This window comes from Sinocyclocheilus grahami, unplaced genomic scaffold (genome assembly GCF_001515645.1).
Source record: "Sinocyclocheilus grahami isolate Dianchi unplaced genomic scaffold, SAMN03320097.WGS_v1.1 scaffold24.1, whole genome shotgun sequence".
NCBI classification, from domain to species: Eukaryota; Metazoa; Chordata; class Actinopteri; order Cypriniformes; family Cyprinidae; genus Sinocyclocheilus; species Sinocyclocheilus grahami.
In genome coordinates this window covers 3,161,833-3,180,565 of record NW_015505203.1, presented here as the reverse complement: position 1 = coordinate 3,180,565, position 18,733 = coordinate 3,161,833, and the positions used below count along the sequence as shown (strand labels likewise).

Sequence of the window (18,733 nt, the reverse complement as noted above, 5' to 3'; positions counted from 1 at the left end):
CCCCCCAGGGCCCCCCCCCAGGATTCCTTTTCCCCAAAAAAAAAAAATTGGGGGGGGGGGGAGACCATATACCCGTGGCCGAGCCAGATAAGGCCATGGAGGATCGGCCATGGAGGATCCGCCATGGCCTCCTGAGTACCCTGATCCGCCATGGCCTCCTGAGTCCCCTGATCCACCATGGCTCCCTAAACTGTCTGCTCCGCCATGGCTCCCTGAGTTCCCTGCTCCGCCATGGCTTCCTGATCCGCCCTGGAGGCTCTCCTTATCTCCGCCCTGTTCCAGTCCTGCATAGTCCTGTTTTGTTTATTTTGAATTAAATTCTAGTTAACGTATTCTCCAGCGTCTCCTCTTTCCTCCCTCCCCGAGTGACCGTGACAACTATTTGAATGTATTGCAAAATGTAGTTTATTCCTGTGATTAAAACCTGAATTTTCCTCATCATTACTCCAGTCTTCAGTGTCACATGATCCTTCAGAAATCAGTTCAAAAGAATATTTATTGGCAATAGAAAGATTTTTAAACCTTATAAGTGTCTTAGTGATCCTTTTAATCAATAAAATAATTTATTTTTTTTTAAAAAGAATACCACTAACCTGAAACGTTTGACCGCTACTGTGGATTCACATCAAATTCAATTGAGATTCTACATTCTGTTTGTTACCCCAATTCAAATTTAATCCAAATTCAAGCATTCTAAATGTAATTCAAAATGACGCACAACAATCGCATTTAAATTCACAAGTGAATGTCTGGAAGTTACAGATCTGTATGTGTACAGACAGCAGTGTTTGACATAATGCTAATCACAATATCACTTTGACTTCTCGCAGCTGTAAACTACAACCATGCATGTAACACGGCATGTTCCAGTACAGTACATAGGCAGAGTGAGGCCAGCCCTAGTGCTGGGACTCTACACGCAACAGCTCTTTAAAAACATAGATCGGTAAGTAATGATTTTGATGGATCTCAGCAAAGGCCTGAATGAGTTTAAGCTCTCAAAAGAGCAGTGAAAAGCGTGGTGTGAATGCGGCCATAGAAGCATTAAGAACATAATCTTTCTTCAGTCAGCAAGTGCCGCAGGAACCTGGGACGAGCCACTGATAGCTCCAACAAAGCTGTGAGAGGGGAAACCGAGGCACACCTTGTCAAGCCTTAATTTGCTTTGATGCATTCCCGCTGCCCCGAGCCATCTTGGCATGCAAGCTGAGACAGATGTTGCTCCTGTACGCCGCATCCTTACAGAGAGCTGCTTTTGTACGCTGGCGGAGATCATATTTAACCCAGCGCAGGGGGAACAAAGGCCGTCTCTGTGTGTGCTGGCTCTCCCTGCGAGCTCTTCGGGCCCGGGATGACAGATAGTATCTGACAGGCTCACAGGAGTCATTTTAACAAAAGGATTTTCTTTTTCTTTACTTTTTTGGATCCTGAAAATTACAGTACGCTAATAAACCCTAATCCCGAGCCGGGAATGCTGTGTTTTGGCTGCCGTGAGTAATCTGTTGTAGTGAAAAGATGAAGATCGGGAGCAAACCTGTCTCGCTGACAGAAGGATTATTAGGCTCTATCACAGCTCAGATACTGGCGGGTTCAAATTGTGTTGGATCCCAATAAAAGGGACGAAAAAAGGTTAAATCTGTCTAAAGCAGCCAAGAGCTGAAAGACACCGAACTTCAAAGGACACGTGTGACAAAACGGAAAGTGAAAGACGTAAAAGAGAGAGATGGCGATGGAGAAGCGAAACACAATAAAATCTGTGCAGATGTGATGGGCCAAAACAGTATTTGGAAACAGAAGTAAAATGTCTGTTTTTGTCTGTATCTGTCAAATTCTGCACAATCTTGTCTCTTAACTAACCTTTTTCATCGTTTTTGGTTAGTGTCTTTTAATCAACTGGTGATTTGGTCATTTTTAGTTAGGGCTGTTAGCTGTTAGCTTTTGGTTAGATTTAGGGATTCATTCGAATTTAATGTTTTGCAACGATTTTATTTTTTAGAAATCGAGGAATCACGATTGAATAGAAATATTACCAAACATTAGAAATAGACACTTTGACAATATGCCAATGATAACAGTAAAGAGAAAAGATTGTCATTAGAGATACAGTAGAAAGGGCCGTTCTTGAGTTGATAAACTTTGCTTTACTGCAGCAGATGCAGTGAGGTGTTGTTGTGTGGACTGTTTGTACTTAATTACGCAGGCCTGCTTCCAGACGCTCGCAACAAACACTGTGTTTACGAACCTGTTCTGATATATCACTAGGTGACATTCACACAGAATTCACTTTTGTATTGACAAAGATGTGATGAGGGCTGTGGAATAGGAAAAAATTTTAACTTGAGCGCAGCGTTTTTATAATGCCGTTTCATGCATGAGATGCTGCAAGAGATGCGAGTGCCACAGTCAAACACATCCATGTTTACATAGAAAAAAAACAATAAAAAAGCAGCTCAATCAAATAAAAAACCTGTAAAGAACTACTACTATATGTATGATATTTCATGTTTGCATCATGGTGATAGGTTGAAAGCTGCTGTTCATTGTTTTTACAGAACATTTATAGTTAATAATAGTCTACTGGTGTTATACATTCAGTCATTTTGAATTTGAATTACCTTGACTTTTGTTCATTTTTTTAAGCATTTTCCTTGTATTATTTCTGAACATATAGTACAAGATGTAGTTATAGTTCATGCATCTTTTCTGCAAAGATATTTAAAAAGTGATTTGTTTAACATTTACATCATGTTGACAACTTTATGTGTGGTGCACTTAGGATAGAATTTTCTTAACTAGAGGGTTAATAAAGAAAAAGTTACTTGAATCATGTTGTAGTTACAGTTTCAAGTTGACTAGTTAAAAATGGTAAAAATCGAGAATCGGCCAAACGTTCTGAAAAAAATCAAGATTTTTTATTTTTGCTGTTATAGTGAATGCATGAAGCTCTGCTCAAGTTCACACTTGAGTGTGAACTTGAGTTCCATATTTGCTCATCAAAGCGTGATTGATAAGTACCTGGTGACCAGCACAGCCACGTCCACAGGAGGAGGATCGTCTCTGCTCCCAGGAACGTGATTGTTTCCCAGGTATCGTGTGCCGTATTCCTCATGCTGCCAGTGACAGAAGCTCTCCAGGGCTTTTTCTCCATGGTGGCCCACCTTCAGCTTTTCCTAAGAAACACACTAGACAATTAGAATATGGTTTATAGACTTCAGCAAAACTTTAAATTAGATACTTCCCACTGTATTTGTAAGAAGGTCTGCAGTAACATATTCTTCTGTGGTCATTTGAACACGATCAGAGCATTAAACGTCAGTCAATTCACCTTACACGCAAGTGTACTGTGGGATTTTTTTTTCTTCTTCAAAACAGTAAGACATAATGAATGGGCTGTAATTCTGTCCCATTCTGCTGATTGGCTTCATCACCCTGTCTCCTCTCCACCAGTAAGCTGGTGTGTGGTGGGCGTTCTGGCGCACTATGGCTGCCGTTGCATCATCCATGTGGATGCTGCACGCTGGTGGTGGATGAGGAGATACCCCCTGACAATGTAAAGCGCTTTGAGTGCCTAGAAAAATGCTATATAAATGTAATGAATGAATGAATGAATAATGAATGGGCTGTAATTCTGTCCCACACAGCCTCATTTTCTTTAGCCTCAAATTAAATATGACAGACTCCCAGGGACAAACGGTTTACACTACTAGTCAGTGGATTTTACTTTAAAGACCCTATAAAACTGATGAGAATAGTATTTCCTATTGAAACAGTAAAAGAGGCACACAAATCAAATTTGGGTTTAAAGAGCCTTTAGACGATAGTGTTTACATGAATCATGATTTGCTGCTTTGCTACTTGCTAGTTATTAGAGAGAGTTTTATTGAACAAATGTTTGTTGATAGTAAATGTTTCTTGAGCAGCAAATCAGCATATTAGAATGATTTCTAAAAGATCATGTGACACTGTGACTCCCGCTGACATGAAGTGGGACTTGTTGATTCATCGATCACACAATGAAATCAACAGGGTTTTGAGAATTGCTGTTGTACGTGAAGACAGTTTGTTTCAACCATCAAAGACTGTAAGTCCAAAGGCTTTGCCCTGAAGCATCACTACATATTTACACTAATGGCTATTCAGTGACGTCCTGGCATACATCATTTCAGACTTTTGAGGTGAGCACTCAAAAAACCTTCTGGCAGACTCTCCGGAGCCTTTGGAGAGAATGAAATCCAGCAATAAAATGGGAAAACCGGTTGTTAAACACACACACAATGAGCGAGGATAACATCACAGGAATAAAACATCAAGGGAGCAGATAAGTTACAGTTTCAAGTTGACTAGTTAAAAATGGTAAAAATCGAGAATCGGCCAAACGTTCTGAAAAAAATCAAGATTTTTTATTTTTGCTGTTATAGTGAATGCATGAAGCTCTGCTCAAGTTCACACTTGAGTGTGAACTTGAGTTCCATATTTGCTCATCAAAGCGTGATTGATAAGTACCTGGTGACCAGCACAGCCACGTCCACAGGAGGAGGATCGTCTCTGCTCCCAGGAACGTGATTGTTTCCCAGGTATCGTGTGCCGTATTCCTCATGCTGCCAGTGACAGAAGCTCTCCAGGGCTTTTTCTCCATGGTGGCCCACCTTCAGCTTTTCCTAAGAAACACACTAGACAATTAGAATATGGTTTATAGACTTCAGCAAAACTTTAAATTAGATACTTCCCACTGTATTTGTAAGAAGGTCTGCAGTAACATATTCTTCTGTGGTCATTTGAACACGATCAGAGCATTAAACGTCAGTCAATTCACCTTACACGCAAGTGTACTGTGGGATTTTTTTTTCTTCTTCAAAACAGTAAGACATAATGAATGGGCTGTAATTCTGTCCCATTCTGCTGATTGGCTTCATCACCCTGTCTCCTCTCCACCAGTAAGCTGGTGTGTGGTGGGCGTTCTGGCGCACTATGGCTGCCGTTGCATCATCCATGTGGATGCTGCACGCTGGTGGTGGATGAGGAGATACCCCCTGACAATGTAAAGCGCTTTGAGTGCCTAGAAAAATGCTATATAAATGTAATGAATGAATGAATGAATAATGAATGGGCTGTAATTCTGTCCCACACAGCCTCATTTTCTTTAGCCTCAAATTAAATATGACAGACTCCCAGGGACAAACGGTTTACACTACTAGTCAGTGGATTTTACTTTAAAGACCCTATAAAACTGATGAGAATAGTATTTCCTATTGAAACAGTAAAAGAGGCACACAAATCAAATTTGGGTTTAAAGAGCCTTTAGACGATAGTGTTTACATGAATCATGATTTGCTGCTTTGCTACTTGCTAGTTATTAGAGAGAGTTTTATTGAACAAATGTTTGTTGATAGTAAATGTTTCTTGAGCAGCAAATCAGCATATTAGAATGATTTCTAAAAGATCATGTGACACTGTGACTCCCGCTGACATGAAGTGGGACTTGTTGATTCATCGATCACACAATGAAATCAACAGGGTTTTGAGAATTGCTGTTGTACGTGAAGACAGTTTGTTTCAACCATCAAAGACTGTAAGTCCAAAGGCTTTGCCCTGAAGCATCACTACATATTTACACTAATGGCTATTCAGTGACGTCCTGGCATACATCATTTCAGACTTTTGAGGTGAGCACTCAAAAAACCTTCTGGCAGACTCTCCGGAGCCTTTGGAGAGAATGAAATCCAGCAATAAAATGGGAAAACCGGTTGTTAAACACACACACAATGAGCGAGGATAACATCACAGGAATAAAACATCAAGGGAGCAGATAAATGGCAGGTTGAGTCATGATGTACATAGATCTGGATGTTGATCTAGTGTTTGTACACTTACTGGACGGGTGTGCAGGAGAACCAACTTGGTGACCCGGATGTGGATCCTCACACTCAAACTCTGGTGTTGAAACATGTTATACACCTGTAGAGAGAGAACGAGACAAGATAATTAACTTTGACTTAAAATCCACTCAAAATATTTAAAAATGGAAAACATGTAGTATCAGCAGAAAGTTTCAGTGGATTTCAGTAAATTTTTAGACAAAAAGGCAAGCAAAAATGTGTTCATTGCCAAGAGCACCTGTTATCAGCTGATGTTGATATTAAAATAGCCCAATATCAGCTGATTCTTTTGGCCTAGCTGGAATATTGAGCTAATCAATACCATCTAAAAAAAAATTGTAAACTCTGAAGACATTGTTTATGTGGGTTTCACAACTCTGTCTTGTGACTTGAAAATATGAGTGTTCATGCAAAAATTATATTACAGTTTGATTTAATGTCTATTTAAATAAATTGATTCAAAACACTGATTCAATGATTCATTTGCATCATAACTAAAAAAGGGTATTTTTTTGTTTCTTAAGGCCCGTTCACACCAAGAACCATAACTATAAAGATAACTATAAAGATAACGATATTAACGTCCACACCAGCAAACGATATCGTCCGTTTATTCTAAGCGCACGCTCGTCTGCCGCTTTAAAATCTCGAGCTCGTTACAGCAGGATGGATTCTGATTGGCTGTCAATTTTTTATCATTCATCAGCTGGAGAAAAATCGTTTTGAAAGTGATTCCAACGATATAGTTTCTCTTTGTCTTTATTGTTATAGTTGTGGTGTGGACTCTGCTATTCTTTAATATTGAGAAAGATTTTTAGAACTATATCTTTATCGTTATCTTTATTGTTATCGTCCTTGGTCTGAACGGGCCTTTATAATGAAAAACTGTGGGAAAATATGCCTGGGTTGTTTAAACAAGAATTTTACAGTATTTTATCAAATATTATGCAGTATTTAATTAATTGTATTAATTTTATTTTATATATATTTTTATATTTTATATTCTATTTTTATTTCCTCAGGAAATATCAAGAAATAATGTTACAAATATTTATTCATTTATTTAATTAATTAATTATTTAAATTCTATTTATTTAGTTAGTTATTTCAATATTATTACAAATATTCATTTCTTTATTTATTCCATTTTTCAATTCAACAGAAAAAGCTTATCTTTGTGTCATTTCTAATATCTGCCTACACCATTCTGTGTAAATATTCTGTAGAAGCATCACCACTTGTTATTGAAGAAAAAAAAAATTATTGAAAATGAAGTTAATGAAGAGGTATAGAGCTGAACTGAAGGGAGGATTCAGATATTGATGATTAACCGGCATCTGGAGGAGAATCGCAGAGACTGATTTGAATAACAGCACAATTTTCCACAGCGTTGTCGAACTCGCTTGTGAGGAATGTAAATCTAAGGACCTCAGGGAGGACAAAAGGAGGTGTACTTTCTTATCAAATCACACACATCTAGGCAATTCATTCATTTTTACATTAATCTTCATATGACTCACCATTGTCATTAGAGATACAGTAGAAAGGGCCGTTCTTGAGTTGATAAACTTTGCTTTACTGCAGCAGATGCAGTGAGGTGTTGTTGTGTGGACTGTTTTACAGATCAATATTCAGTTTGCTTGTACTTAATTACGCAGGCCTGCTTCCAGACGCTCGCAACAAACACTGTGTTTACAAACCTGTTCTGAATGAGCAACTTGATAAGAGTGAGGTCATTCACTCTGGGACATGACTGAAATACACAACTGAAGATGATTTTTCTTTATTCCTTCCTTTCAAACCTACACAAACAATCTCATAAATCTGAACAATCACAAAAGTTGTTAGGTAAAGTCAATAGAAAGTAAAATCATATATATATATATATATATATATATCACCTTTATTTCAACTAACGAAGAACATTTTTAATACTTTTACTTAAAACACGGATTTATATGCAATTTCTCTAATATCACAAATCTCTTTCATTTTCAATTTTTCCAACCTCTCCAGCAACTTGACTCCATTCTGAAACAACCACTTCCAGTTCATTCAATCCCAGATGGATCAAATCAAGTCTCGTCCAACATTTTATTAATTCAATATCTTGTTTCGCTCAGAAACATGTCAAATTATGGAAATAAAAGGGGTTTTCAATTAGGTCTTTGCCAAGGTTGTATAAAAAATAAGGGTGAATGGCATTTCTTAGCCACAGTACTAGCAATACCCACTCCTACGGTAAACAGCATTTTACAGGTGCATTTACTTTAAATCTTTTACTAAAAGATTATGATTTAAATTCTAACTGGACACCTCAACTGCTGCTTTCTGTACACAGACAGCACACACATTTTTGGAACAGAGTCCATGTGATAAAACAGAGGTGTGTGTTTGAGCTGCCAACTCATGAATGTGTGTCTCACACTCAGCACAGCTGCGGTCAGCAGAGCAAATGTTACGCTCAACTACTATCTATCTCTCTGTCCTGTTTTATGAGCCCATTCTCTTCTTGCCAGGACTTACAGTGTCCAAATGCTCTGTTACGTGCAAAATATGCAGTTTAGGCATATATTTAAACCATTTGTCAGTATAAACAAAATGCACGCCAAATACACTAGCTTAGGCCAGTGCTTCTCAAATGGTTGTTCTGACAGTCAGCAAAAAAAAAAAAACAGCTGAAAGCAAATAAGATACAACTAACCATGTAATTGTTGATAGTTAATACAGCAAAATAAAATGCTGATAAAACTCTGCCAATACCTTTTGCTGTTTGATGTCTGTGCCTCAAACTCAGCAGTATTTTATTGCAAATTCATCTGTTACCAAGCAGAAGCCAAATTAGGCAGATGGCGACATGGACAGGTTGCCTGACATGCCCTCATCTGTAAAAATCATGGACGCAAAGTAAAAGAAAACACGGCCCAGACTGAATTAAATACTGGTTCACACATGCAGCATGAATAAACATTTGTAATGACCACAATGTGTTTATTTATTATTGGCTGTCGAGAGCATGACACCATCGAGATTCATTTGGAAACCAAAATTGTCAATTTTCCCATTCAGCCAGTGTCATATTTTTGGGCCTACGCAGTTTTAACCCTGTAAAGACCACTATATCATATTTGATATGCAAATTTCTGTAACACTTTAGTTTAGGGACCAATAATCACTATTGACTAGCATATTGGCTGTTTATTAGTACCTATAAAGCACTTAATAATGCCTTACTCCTGCATTACCTTATTTTAGATACCTTGATCTTATCCAATACCTCAACTTAACGACTACCTTACTAACTATTATTAATCAGCAAATTTAGGTTTAGTTTACGGAGGCAAAAGTCGTAATTAATAGTTAGTTAGTTAATAGTGAGAATTGGCCCTCAAACTAAACTGTGAGCCACATTTCTAAGGCCAATATAATCAAAACTTAACTGAAAAAACTGTTGCACAAGGAACTACTGCTCAGACATTTTTAGAACACTTTCACAGGCCCTTAACACTACCCTTGCCCCTAATGTATTGACTGTCCTATTTGGCCTTCCCCCAGCTTCAGTTGTATCATCCACAGTGTGCTGCAACATTGCCTTTACCACTTTGTTAGCTAGGCGTGCCATCCTCCTTAAATGGAAACATGCCTCTCCCCCATCACATGAGGATTGGATACGAGATGTATTGCAATGCATCCACCTTGAAAAAATCAGACACTCTTCCAAAGGATCATTGAGATCCTTTTACAAAATATGGAGCCCTATATTGGGCACTATTGAGAACATAACTGTAACATCTGGACCTTCTCATTAGTCTTAGTAGGGGACCATTTGACTAAACTTTAATTGTGTTTTTTTCTTTTTTGTGTGTGTGGCCTTCGGGAAGGGTTGTGGGTGGGGATTTTGTTGTTGTGTTGATTTCTTTTGTTTCTTGTTTTTTCCTCTTATCAGACATCCTGTCTAATTTTGTAACTGAGATAATACATTTTATGTCTGCAAAATTTTATACAAAAAAACTGTTGCACACGTGCCTTCTGTCTGATCGTTCATACTATTTTTAGCAAGTAAAAGGCCTTTTAGTGAAAACAAAAACTAAACTTTTTTTATATTTTGAAACCGTTCCATTTTTTAATATTTGATTATTCTGACTACTATTTCATATGTCAAGCTTTATAGGGTTAAGGACATTTTTATCTTTGTGTAAAATCTAGGTCTTGAAACAAAACCATTTGAGAGCATCTCATAGATCACTCGCACATCACAACCTCAGAGCGCTCATGGTAGTTCTGTCTTGAAAGGATATACATTTTGTTTAAAACCAATTCCTTTATGGAGAAAATTAATTGGGCATTTGCTTTTTAACATGATTGTGGAGTTTTACCACGGTATGAGACTCACCATGTTCATGACGGTGAGCAGGAAGCGCTGGGCGGCCTCAGCTCCGTGATACTGCACCATGTCAACGTCGGCCACCACGACCGTCTCCACCGTGTATTCTCTGCTCAGCCTGATGGCGTTCCTCCTGCCACTGACCTCCTCTGCTCCTTTTGCCCTTTTCTCTTTCTTCCTGTCTAACACACACACAGATACACAAATGCACACACAAGAACTGTTAGGCCTGAGAAATACTATACACTAATGTTCAAACGTTTGGGTTGGTAAGATTTTTTTATGTTTTTGAAAGTAGTATCTCATGTTTACCAAGGCTGCATTTATTTGATCAAAAATGCAGTAAGAACAGTAATATTATAAAATATTATTGCAGTTTTCTGTCAGGATCCTGCCCTGGCAGTCTTGTCTGTCCTGTCTTTGTTTAATGTGTCCTTGTATGTTTTGTGCCTGAGCACATGGCTGTGTCTTTGTTTGTGTTGGCCATGTGCTCCTCTTGTCCTGCCTCCTCGTTTTCAATCACCACGCCCCCTTGTTTAGTCCTTGTTTGTCCAATTGTGTTCACCTGATCCTCGTGTGCTCTACTCCCTTTTTATTGTGCTCATTTCCTTCTGGTTTTTGCTGGTTCGTTTTGTGTGCATTCTCCTTGCTTGTGTCTTTAGTCTTGTTAGAACTTGCTATTCAGTATATTGCATCCAGTCTAGTTTCTCCTCTTGTTAATTCTAGTTTTTATTTGTTCCTGTGTTTAGTCTATAGTCTAGTTCCAGTCTTTGTGGTATAGTTCCTTTATTTTAGTTCTTGATCTTTTGATTTTTGTCCTTTTTTATTTATTTTTTTTCAGCAAGGTTGCTGTCTTGTCTTTTATTTATTTTTTGTTTGTAGTTCTAGTTATTTATTCCTAGCTTTTTCCTTTTTTCATAAGGGTTTTTTATTTTTTTTGTTTTTTTTACTTTTGGTTTTCCTTTTGTTTTATTTCTCGTTTTATCTCCCTAGTCCTAGTTTTGCAAGTTTACTACTTTTGATCTGTTTCTATCTCTTGTCTCCTGTTGTCTTGTCTTTTGTGTGTGTCTGTCGTGTTGGTTCCTGCCCTGCTTCCTGAGTCCTCCCTTGTCGCTGATTCTTCTGACCTGACAGACATTTTGGTGCTTCAAGAGTTACCATCCCCAGGGCCAAGCCTGTGGTTCTTTGAGCTGCTAGTCCCCTTTTGCCACAGAGTCTGGAGTTACCCCCATCCCCGACCAGCCTGTTCTCCTGTCGTGTGCCCTGCCCTATTGTGTGGATTATCTTCCTGCCTCGTCCTTTTGTGTTACCATTTTTTTTTGTTAAACTCTGTTTCCCCCCCCCCCGTTCATTCTGCATCTGGGTCCTCCCTTGCCAAACTGTGACAGTTTTCTAATTTCATACATTTTAAAATGTAATGTATTCCTGTGATGGAAAGCTGAATTTCCAGCATCATTACTCCAGTCTTCAGAGTCTCATGATCCTTCATAAATCATTCTAATATGCTGATTTGCTGCTCAAGAAACATTTCTCATTGTTAGTTAAAAACAGTGCTGTTTAATACTTAGTTACATCTTTTCCAACATCTCTGATGAAAATAAAGTTCAAAAGTACAGTGTTTATTAAATTATAAATCTTTTGTAACACTATGAATATATTCTTTATTGTCACTTTTGATAAATTTAATGCTTATAATAAAAGCATTATTTCTTTAAACCCCAACTGTTGAGCGATAGTGTACTTTATGCACACATGAATGCTTGATCCACACATTGTAAGCATGAATATTAAAGGGATAGTTCACCCAAAAATGAAAATGTGATGTTTATCTGCTTACCCCCAAGGCATCCAAGATGTAGGTGACTTTGTTTTTTTCAGTAGAACACAAAGATTTTTAAACACAAACTGTTGCAGTCTGTCAGTCTTATAATGGAGGTGAATGGAAATCACGGCTTTGAGAGTAAAAAAAAAACATACACGAACAAAACCAAATTAAACCCTGCGGCTTGTGACGATACATTGATGTGTAAAGACACAAAACGATCAGTCGGTGCAAGAAATTGAATAGTATTTATATAGTTTTTTACCTCTGATTCACGCAATGTCCGAACTGTCCTGAGCAGTGGCGCGTCCTCCTGAGCAACAGCCGGCGCCTGACGCGTCTTCTTCTACTTGCTTTATTGCGGATCGCAGACTTATAAGTGCATTACCGCCACCTATCTCTCAAATGGACCATTGGCACTCTATCTACAATCTCAATTAGGAGTGTCAATGGTCCAAGTAGATAAACATCACATTTTCATTTTTGGGTGAACTATCGCTATAATATTCATGCTTGCACAGTAAGAACTGACTGTGTTCAGTTTATGTTTCATGTCTTATCGTCAAACCTGCAATTATGTCAGGAAATGTGGTCTTTGTTACTTAGAGAGACATACAACGTATACAAGAGACGTATACAAACACATTGAGATTGATACACAGGACATGCGGTCCCCAAAGCAGATAAACAAATCAACAACAAACAGAGAAACTCTTCAAACATTACGCTTGTAAAGCACATAAAGCACATTTTGGCTCTAAATAAACACTTTTCATCCTCAGAATTACACCACATATGTTGTATGTGTGCACAATTAGACCTGATCATAACAAAGGCAACAGCTTTACTGAAACCAAGTCCAAACTTTTGACAGAGCTAATGTCCACCAGACGCAAGACCTGACTAGAAGAACAAAGACAGAAATCAAACCAAAATGGTGTTAAAGTCAACATGAATTCAAAATTCACTCTATTTATTTTCTTAATGCATGTTTCTTGTGTTATTTTGATTGATTCAAAGGTGCTTATTAAATATACATATATATATATATATATATATATATATATATATATATATATATATATTCCATTCCAAATATCTAAATATACAAATCAAGATATGTTTACTCATAAATTTACTGTTTTCTACCCAAATTAAGCTTATGCTTAAAACAAGAAAAAAGTACAGAAAGAAAAATACACTTAATTCGGCAAAATCATTTTCTTACCACACTAACAGATTTTTTTTCTTCTAGTTTTAAGCATAAACTCATTTAATTTTGATAATTTTTTCAGAAAACAAGACTCAAAATCTTAAAGCATCTTCCTCCTCAAGTAAATGCATTTTAAATTTCAGATTTTTTAGATATTTGTAATGGAAAGCAAGACACTAATTAAATGCTGTGTAAAATGTTTGTTTTTATAACTTCTTGGTACTTCTTGATCTGAGCAGTCTGTAGTCTGGTTTCGTGTGTGTGTGTGTGTGTGTGTGTGTGTGTGTGTTTACTGAAGACACCTGTAAACATGCCCAGAGATTTGATGATCCATTACCTTGGGAAAAAGCAAATAATGTTTACCACAACACAAGTCAAAAAGTCAAATAGCAAAAGTTTTCTGAAGTATCAAGTTTAGGATGTTGTTTCAAATGGTAGTTTTCCACCATCTGGAGTCCAGTTTTGGTTTGTTTGCTGGGTTGCACAAACCCTCCAATTTGTCCTTAAAAGATCCCAAAATGTTCAAAGATGGTGTACAAGATGTTCTGTTGCAATCCTTCTAGCTATTTCATAAAAAAAAAATTTAAGTAACTTTGCAGTTACTTAATACATATACTGTACACTGAAGGCACTTATAGCAAACACTTTGATCCAGTGCTTTAGTATCACAACTAAGAAAACACTGCGATCAACAGATGAAAGCATGCTATCTGAGAAGCACTTCTGTGTGATTACAAACAAGTGCTACTGCATTTATGTGCTTTGTATTTGAAGCTAGCTATAAATAAATAAATATATTTATCTGCTAGCTTTAAACATGTCAACTTAAATTTTACCTGATGCAATTTTACATGGGAATAAATCAATGTTCACTGTAGCACATATAACAACATGTTAGGATTAGAATAAAATCATACCAGCGTTATTTTTAATTAAAACAAAAACTATTAAGAATTGTTTTTCGTTAATGTTGCCTTAAATTAAACTTTTAAAAAAAAACTTAGACATTTTTTGGAAGGTTGCCTTGGCAAATAACTGGAACAAAACAAAATAAAATAAAGGTAAAAAAAAAACTAATACAAATGTCAAAAACACATAAAAATTGTATATAATTGAAATTAAAATTCAATCTGAAAATATAAAAATAAAACCTAATTCAAACCATTAATATATACAATAATATTATCCGAATAATTCTAAAACAACACTAATAACTACCAGTACTGAAGTAAAAGGCAATTTGGAAACTTATAAAACAAATGTGTTTGTTTAGTTGAGTGTAAGTGGACACATTTTTCCCCCCATAATTCAGTAGGGCTCTGATGGGGGTCCCTCTGATGGGGGTCTCTGCTGTATGTTTACAGGTGTTTGGGAAATGTGTTTGTGTGAGTGTGCACACATTTATAAATGACTAACACAACATATGGTACTAATGTGACACGCTCTTTTTTGCAGCGCAAGCATTTTTTCCATTCTCAGCTGTTTTCAGTCACATCTGACTGGAGACAATGGAAACTAATGGTGCATTGGGCTTCACCACAAATGACACTGAAAAGCACACATTTTCTAGCAATGTGCTGATACCAGCAACAATTCCTGCAGACGGAGACAATAATAAAAAAAAATGAGTGACAACAAACCACCATTAACAGTCAGGAAGCGATCACAAAACTGTCATGTATAGCTGTAATAACAAAGGACTTGTTCGGCTGACTCGGGAGACTCTTCTGATGTCTTAAAGGAACAGCGCACACAAAAATGAGTTCAATCATTATTTACTCACCCCGATGTCACTCAATCTTCTGTGGAACAGAGTTTAGTTTTTTATATATATATATATATATATATATACAATAAAAAGTGACTGGAAACTGGGGCTGTCAAGTGCCCAAAAATGACCAAGCAGCACCATAAATGCAGTCCAAATGACTTGTGGACTCTATAATAGCCATATCAAGTCACTTTTGATTTGTATAGTGCTTTTGTCATGCATTAAGCCCTACAGGTCTCCGTGAGCAGCCAAAGGAAAACCCTCCATAAGATGTTTAGATGAAGAGGGAGAAAACCCCTGAGAAGAACCAGACTCGGCTAGGGGAGTCCAAACTCCTTGGGCACTGCAATAATTGCACATGTGCTAAAGATTATTTATTCACATAGTATGTGTAATACAACCATGTGTTCACTAAATAATTATATTACAATTATTCGATTTTTTTTTTTAAATGCTAGTGGGGAAGATGAAAAACTGTAAACATTAAAATTATAATAAACAACAAAATTGTAAGGATAATGACTTGTTTGGATATTTGACTACAGTGAATCATGATACACCATTCTTCAAAAGTCAATCTTTTGTGAAAAGAAATTTATACAATTACTGAGCAAAGATGCATAAAATGAATCAAAAGTGACATTAAAGATACAATGTTACAACAGATTTCTATTTTTATGTTATTTTTCTATTCATTAAAGAATCCTGATTTTTTTTTTTATATGAAGCAGCACAACCGTTTTTCAAATTAATAATGATAATTAATGTTTCTTGAGCAGCAAATCAGTATATTAGAATGATTTCTGAAGGATCATGTGACACTGAAACTGGAGTAATGATGCTAAATATGCAGCTTTGCATCACAGGAATAAATTACATTTTAAAATCTATTCACATAGACAACAATTACATTAAATTGTAATTATATTTTATAGCATTGTAATTGTAACGAGGAGTCAGAGGCGTGCGAATCCATTTGCAGCTTTTATTTAAATCAAAAGGCAGAGTTGAACAGGCAGTAATCAAACAACAATGTCACAAACAGCAGGGATAATCCAGGAGCGTAAACAGAGGCAGAGCAAGGGTCGTGGCAGGCGGCAGAGAATCACACTAGTAGTAACAGTCCAAGGTAACACAAGAGATCTCAAGACGGGATAAACGCTCAGAAATGTAGTCGGGGCAATACAAGACTTCGCGAATACTGAGAGTCTGGGAGCTGCTTAAATGGGGAAGCTAAGGGGAAACACCTGTGCCAGTAATCAGTCCCAGGTACGGGGTGTATGGGAAAAGTAGTCCATGAACGTTAGTACCCAGGAGAGGGTGCCCTCCGGAGGACGTCGGAGAGAGCCACAGAGGCCTGATTTGTGACAGAGCCCCCCGCGAGCGGCTCCTGAAGCGAGGAGGTGAACAACGCCGGGGCCTTCCACGGGAGTGAGGGGCTGGTTTGTGAGGGTGGGTTCTATGGAATTCAGTAGTAAGTGAAGGGTCCAGGATATCCTGGATATCTTTCCTCAGGACCATACCTCTCCCAGTCAATGAGGTATTGAAGTAACCTGCCCCGGCGTCGGGAGTCCAGGATTTCCCGTACCTGGTACGCCTCCTCGCAGTCCACGATGATGGGAGGGGGACTCTCATTCACGGCATCCTCCTGGTCCCTCTCTCCTCTCGGACAACCGGCGGGCTTAAGCAGGGAAACATGAAAGGTGGGTGAGATACGATAATTAGAGGGAAGAGCCAAACGGTAAGATACAGGTGTGATCTGTCTAATGATTTTGAATGGACCCACGTACCTGGGACTCAACTTCCTGCACGGGAGCCAAAGGCAAAGGTCTCTTGTGCAGAGTCAGACCCATTGTCCTGGGGTGTAAGCAGGACCTGCCCTCCTGTGACGGTCGGCCTGTTCCTTGACCCTGCGGATGGCACGTTGGAAGTGCACATGAGTAGTATTCCATGTCTCCTCACTTCTTTGGAGCCAGCCGTTGACGGCAGGGAGCTCTGAGGGTTCTCCGGACCAGGGAAACAGGGGAGGTTGGAAACCGAGTACACATTGAAAAGGCGTAAGGCCGGTGGATGGTTTGCGGAGAGAATTCTGTGCGTATTCCGCCCACAGGAGGAAGCGACTCCAGTCGTTCTGATTCTGATGGCAATAGGCACGCAGAAAGCGGGATGAAGAAGGCTAGTAGGAACATAGGTACGATCGGGGGAACATTCTGGCGGAGGGAGTTCACTGATCTGGGCCTCTGCAATTTCTGTCATAATGTCGCACTGAACAGGAGCGAGAATGAGGTTAGAGGGGATTATGGGTTCCTTGGAAGGAGGGATCTGAGCTGCTTCAAACTGCCTGGAGAGAGCATCTGCCTTAGAATTCTTTGAGCCAGGACGATAGGTTACATGGAAATTGAAACGCGTGGAAAATAGGGACCATCTTGCCTGCCGTGGATTGAGTCGTTTGGCCGATCTGAGGTACTCGAGGTTGCAGTGATCAGTCAGAACCACAAAGGAAAGTTTGGCCCCCTCCAACCAGTGACACCATTCCTCCAAGGCGGCTTTCATGGCTAGAAGCTCCCGATCTCCTACATCATAGTTCTGCTCCGTAGAGTTGAGTTTCCGAGAGTAGAAGGCACAGGGAAAGAGTTTGGGAGGATTACCCTGACGCTAAGAGAGTATGGCTCCGATGCCTGTGTTGGATGCATCCACCTTCACAAAAGAACTGTACTTCAGGGTCAGGATGGTGAAGAATGGGCGCGGAGGTGAAGCGTTCCTTTAGCCGTTGAAATGCCCTGGTGGCCGATGGTGACCAAAGTAGCCGTCGCTTCTCTCCCCTTAGCATGGAGGTGAGAGGTGCTGCAATGGTGCTGAAGTCACGAATGAAACATCTATAGATATTTGCAAAGCCCAAGAAGTGCTGGAGTTCCTTTACAGTCTTCGGTTGAGGCTAGTTGACCACAGACTTTACCTTCCTGTCATCCATCGCTACCCCCTCAGCGCTAATGATGCAACCAAGAAAAGAGGTAACTGTCTGGTGGAACTCACATTTCTCAATCTTGGCATATAGCTGGTTGTCAATGAGCCTCTGAAGAACTGCCCGCACGTGCTGCACATGTGAGTCCAGGGTATCCGAATAGATCAAGATGTCATCAATATAGACTATGACCCCCTGGTTCAGCATGTCCCGGAATTATGTCTCTCTAGCCAGGGCAGGCCAAGGATGATGGGATTCAGAGGAGAGTCAATAGCAAATAGGCGGATGGTTTCCGTGTGAAGTATGCCAGTTCGCAGACACAGATCCTGGGTTATGAACTTGATCTGTCCTGTGCCCAGAGGACGTCCATCTAAGGCTGCCACTGTCACCCGGGATTCACATGGAACAAGAGGGAGGTTATGAGTATTGGCAAACCTTATGTCAATGAAATTCCCGCAGCCCTCAAATCTATCAATGCTACGGTCTCCGTGCACTTATTAAATGTTATAGCAATGGGTACTTCTAAACAGTTAATGGAATCAGGAGTGGCACTCACCGTAGTGTAACTTCGAGCGGCAGGTCAGGTAGGACAGGAGGCTCTCATATGGCTGGATAGGGCCGCAGTAGAGACAGAGACATTCTTCTCTCTCATTCCTCATCGGTGAGGCGAGTGAAACCAATCTGCATGGGTTCTGATTCAACGGA

At 39.0% G+C, this 18,733-nt stretch overlaps 1 protein-coding gene across 1 annotated transcript in view; it reads right to left on the bottom strand.

Moving 5' to 3' along the window:
• The window catches only part of LOC107563246 (A disintegrin and metalloproteinase with thrombospondin motifs 17-like), a 122,277-nt gene extending 104,042 nt beyond the window's left edge, over positions 1-18,235 (bottom strand). The window contains exons 1-8 of the mRNA XM_016248067.1: positions 18,023-18,235; positions 17,497-17,715; positions 17,029-17,403; positions 16,857-16,871; positions 16,590-16,747; positions 10,270-10,438; positions 5,872-5,955; positions 4,504-4,658 (exon numbers count right to left, since the gene is read on the bottom strand). Of these exons, the coding sequence (XP_016103553.1) occupies positions 4,504-4,658; positions 5,872-5,955; positions 10,270-10,438; positions 16,590-16,747; positions 16,857-16,871; positions 17,029-17,403; positions 17,497-17,715; positions 18,023-18,235 (1,388 nt within the window). The remainder of the gene's footprint in view (positions 1-4,503; positions 4,659-5,871; positions 5,956-10,269; positions 10,439-16,589; positions 16,748-16,856; positions 16,872-17,028; positions 17,404-17,496; positions 17,716-18,022) is intronic.
• Positions 18,236-18,733: the final 498 nt, after the last annotated feature.